The sequence below is a fragment of the Pundamilia nyererei genome, unplaced genomic scaffold (genome assembly GCF_000239375.1).
Source record: "Pundamilia nyererei isolate P.nyererei 1_Seehausen unplaced genomic scaffold, PunNye1.0 scaffold01912, whole genome shotgun sequence".
Classification (NCBI taxonomy): domain Eukaryota; kingdom Metazoa; phylum Chordata; class Actinopteri; order Cichliformes; family Cichlidae; genus Pundamilia; species Pundamilia nyererei.
Genome location: NW_005189313.1, coordinates 4326 through 6017, shown reverse-complemented (window position 1 = coordinate 6017; position 1692 = coordinate 4326). Strand labels below are relative to the sequence as shown.

At 36.9% G+C, this 1692-nt stretch overlaps 1 protein-coding gene across 1 annotated transcript; it reads left to right on the top strand.

Annotated features, from left to right (window-relative positions):
- Positions 1-5: 5 nt before the first annotated feature.
- Positions 6-1434, top strand: LOC102214133 (membrane cofactor protein-like; the record flags this gene model as incomplete). Its single annotated transcript, XM_005755561.1, has 5 exons — positions 6-129; positions 296-395; positions 577-650; positions 742-921; positions 1046-1434. Coding segments are annotated over 5 exons (696 nt in total), but the record flags the coding sequence as incomplete, so codon positions are not given.
- Between the last annotated feature and the right edge of the window lie 258 nt (positions 1435-1692).

Sequence of the window (1692 nt, the reverse complement as noted above, 5' to 3'; positions counted from 1 at the left end):
TTCTAACTAGTTTTCCAGATGGGACCACAGTTACTTTTGCCTGTAATACTGGATATGAGTCTGCAGGAGGGTCCCCACGTATTACTTGTACTGCTGGAAGTTGGAGCTCTCTGGGGTTGAAATGCCAACGTGAATATTAAAACTTGATTTGATATTCAAATTCCTTATTGCAGCTGCATTTCACAGCCAGTTTAAGCACATAAACATGTTACATAAATAGTAGACTATATTTGTTGAGATTACACATAATGTTATAAAAACAGGTTCCAATATAACCTTCTTTTTCTTGTTTCAGGGAAGAACTGTGGCCCTGTGGAGGAAGTTGAAAATGGACAGATTGAATATCGTCCTGGGTCTGAATTTGGTGATAAAGCAGTGCTCATTTGTAACCCCGGGTTAGTAATACAATGCTAGCTCTAATAAACAGTGTTTAGATAATTAGTTTTTAGATTGAAAGTAGTAGTAGCATAGTAAATCACTAAAACGTTGCAATTCCATGTCTTAAAAAAACAAAAACTTGCTGTTCTGTGTCATGTGAAATAAAATCTCTAAACTAACCTTTTCCCCTCGAATCAGTCATATGCCAGTTGGTGGAGGAGAACTCACTTGTGGAACCCAAGGGTGGACGGGCAGGTTGCCTGTTTGTGAAGGTTGGTTGTCTTGTCGTAACACAAGTCACACCCCTGATTAAAAGCTCACTGTTTGTTTTCATTCTGATAGATTTGTATTTTTATTTTCCAGTGACACAATGTGAATCACCCCCTGTAGTACAGGATGGCTCTTTCAGTCCAAATAGAGAACTCTATGACTATAAAGACGTTATAGTGTACACCTGTAAAAGCGGCTATACACATAATGGATCAAGACAGTTGCATTGTTCGGATGATGGAACATTCAAGCCTGAGCCTCCAAAATGTATCAGTAAGTGTTTTGAATTTTTTTTCAATAATTTGTTTTGTTTTTCTTGTGTAGTATAAATTAGGCTAATACATATTATGGAAAGATCATTTTTGACAACTGCACTAATGTCTTTCTTTCCCTGTAGAGGTTGAATGTGGGGAACCAGAGATTTCGTTTGGACAGTGGAGTAGCGGTGCTCGACCTCCATATGGATACTCGTCTACAGTCACATTACAGTGTAGCACTGGATACAAAATGATTGGATCCGCGACTGTGACGTGTAAGCTAAATAGTCAGTGGTCGCCTGGACTTCCTCAGTGTATTCGTAAGTCAAAAATTAAAATATCTATTTGCATGTACTGAGTTCAATCGGATCATCTCTTTGCTCTAAGTGCAACTTCACCCGCAATTCTGAGCATAACTCCTCCTAATGCACATTTTTGATAAATGCTGAATGGCAGTTTACCTCTCCTATGAGGTTTCTTTTGAATCTCGTCATATGCTAGCAAAACATGTTGGTTGCAAGGTGTTATAATTCAAGCTTTTAGTTAACTGCTCAAAGCTGGAGCTTGCTGACTTGTGCTGTCTTTCTTTTCCTCATTCATTCAGTGCATGGATTTTGGCAGCTAACTCTTGATTTCTTGCATTATTATATTTCAATAATGTAAAGAAAATATCCAGTTACATGATTAAATTAAAGCATTTACGAAATATTATTCTTTCCATATTATTACAGATCATTACTCAGCATTTTTTTTAAAAGAAATAATCAGTAACATACATAAAGCTAAT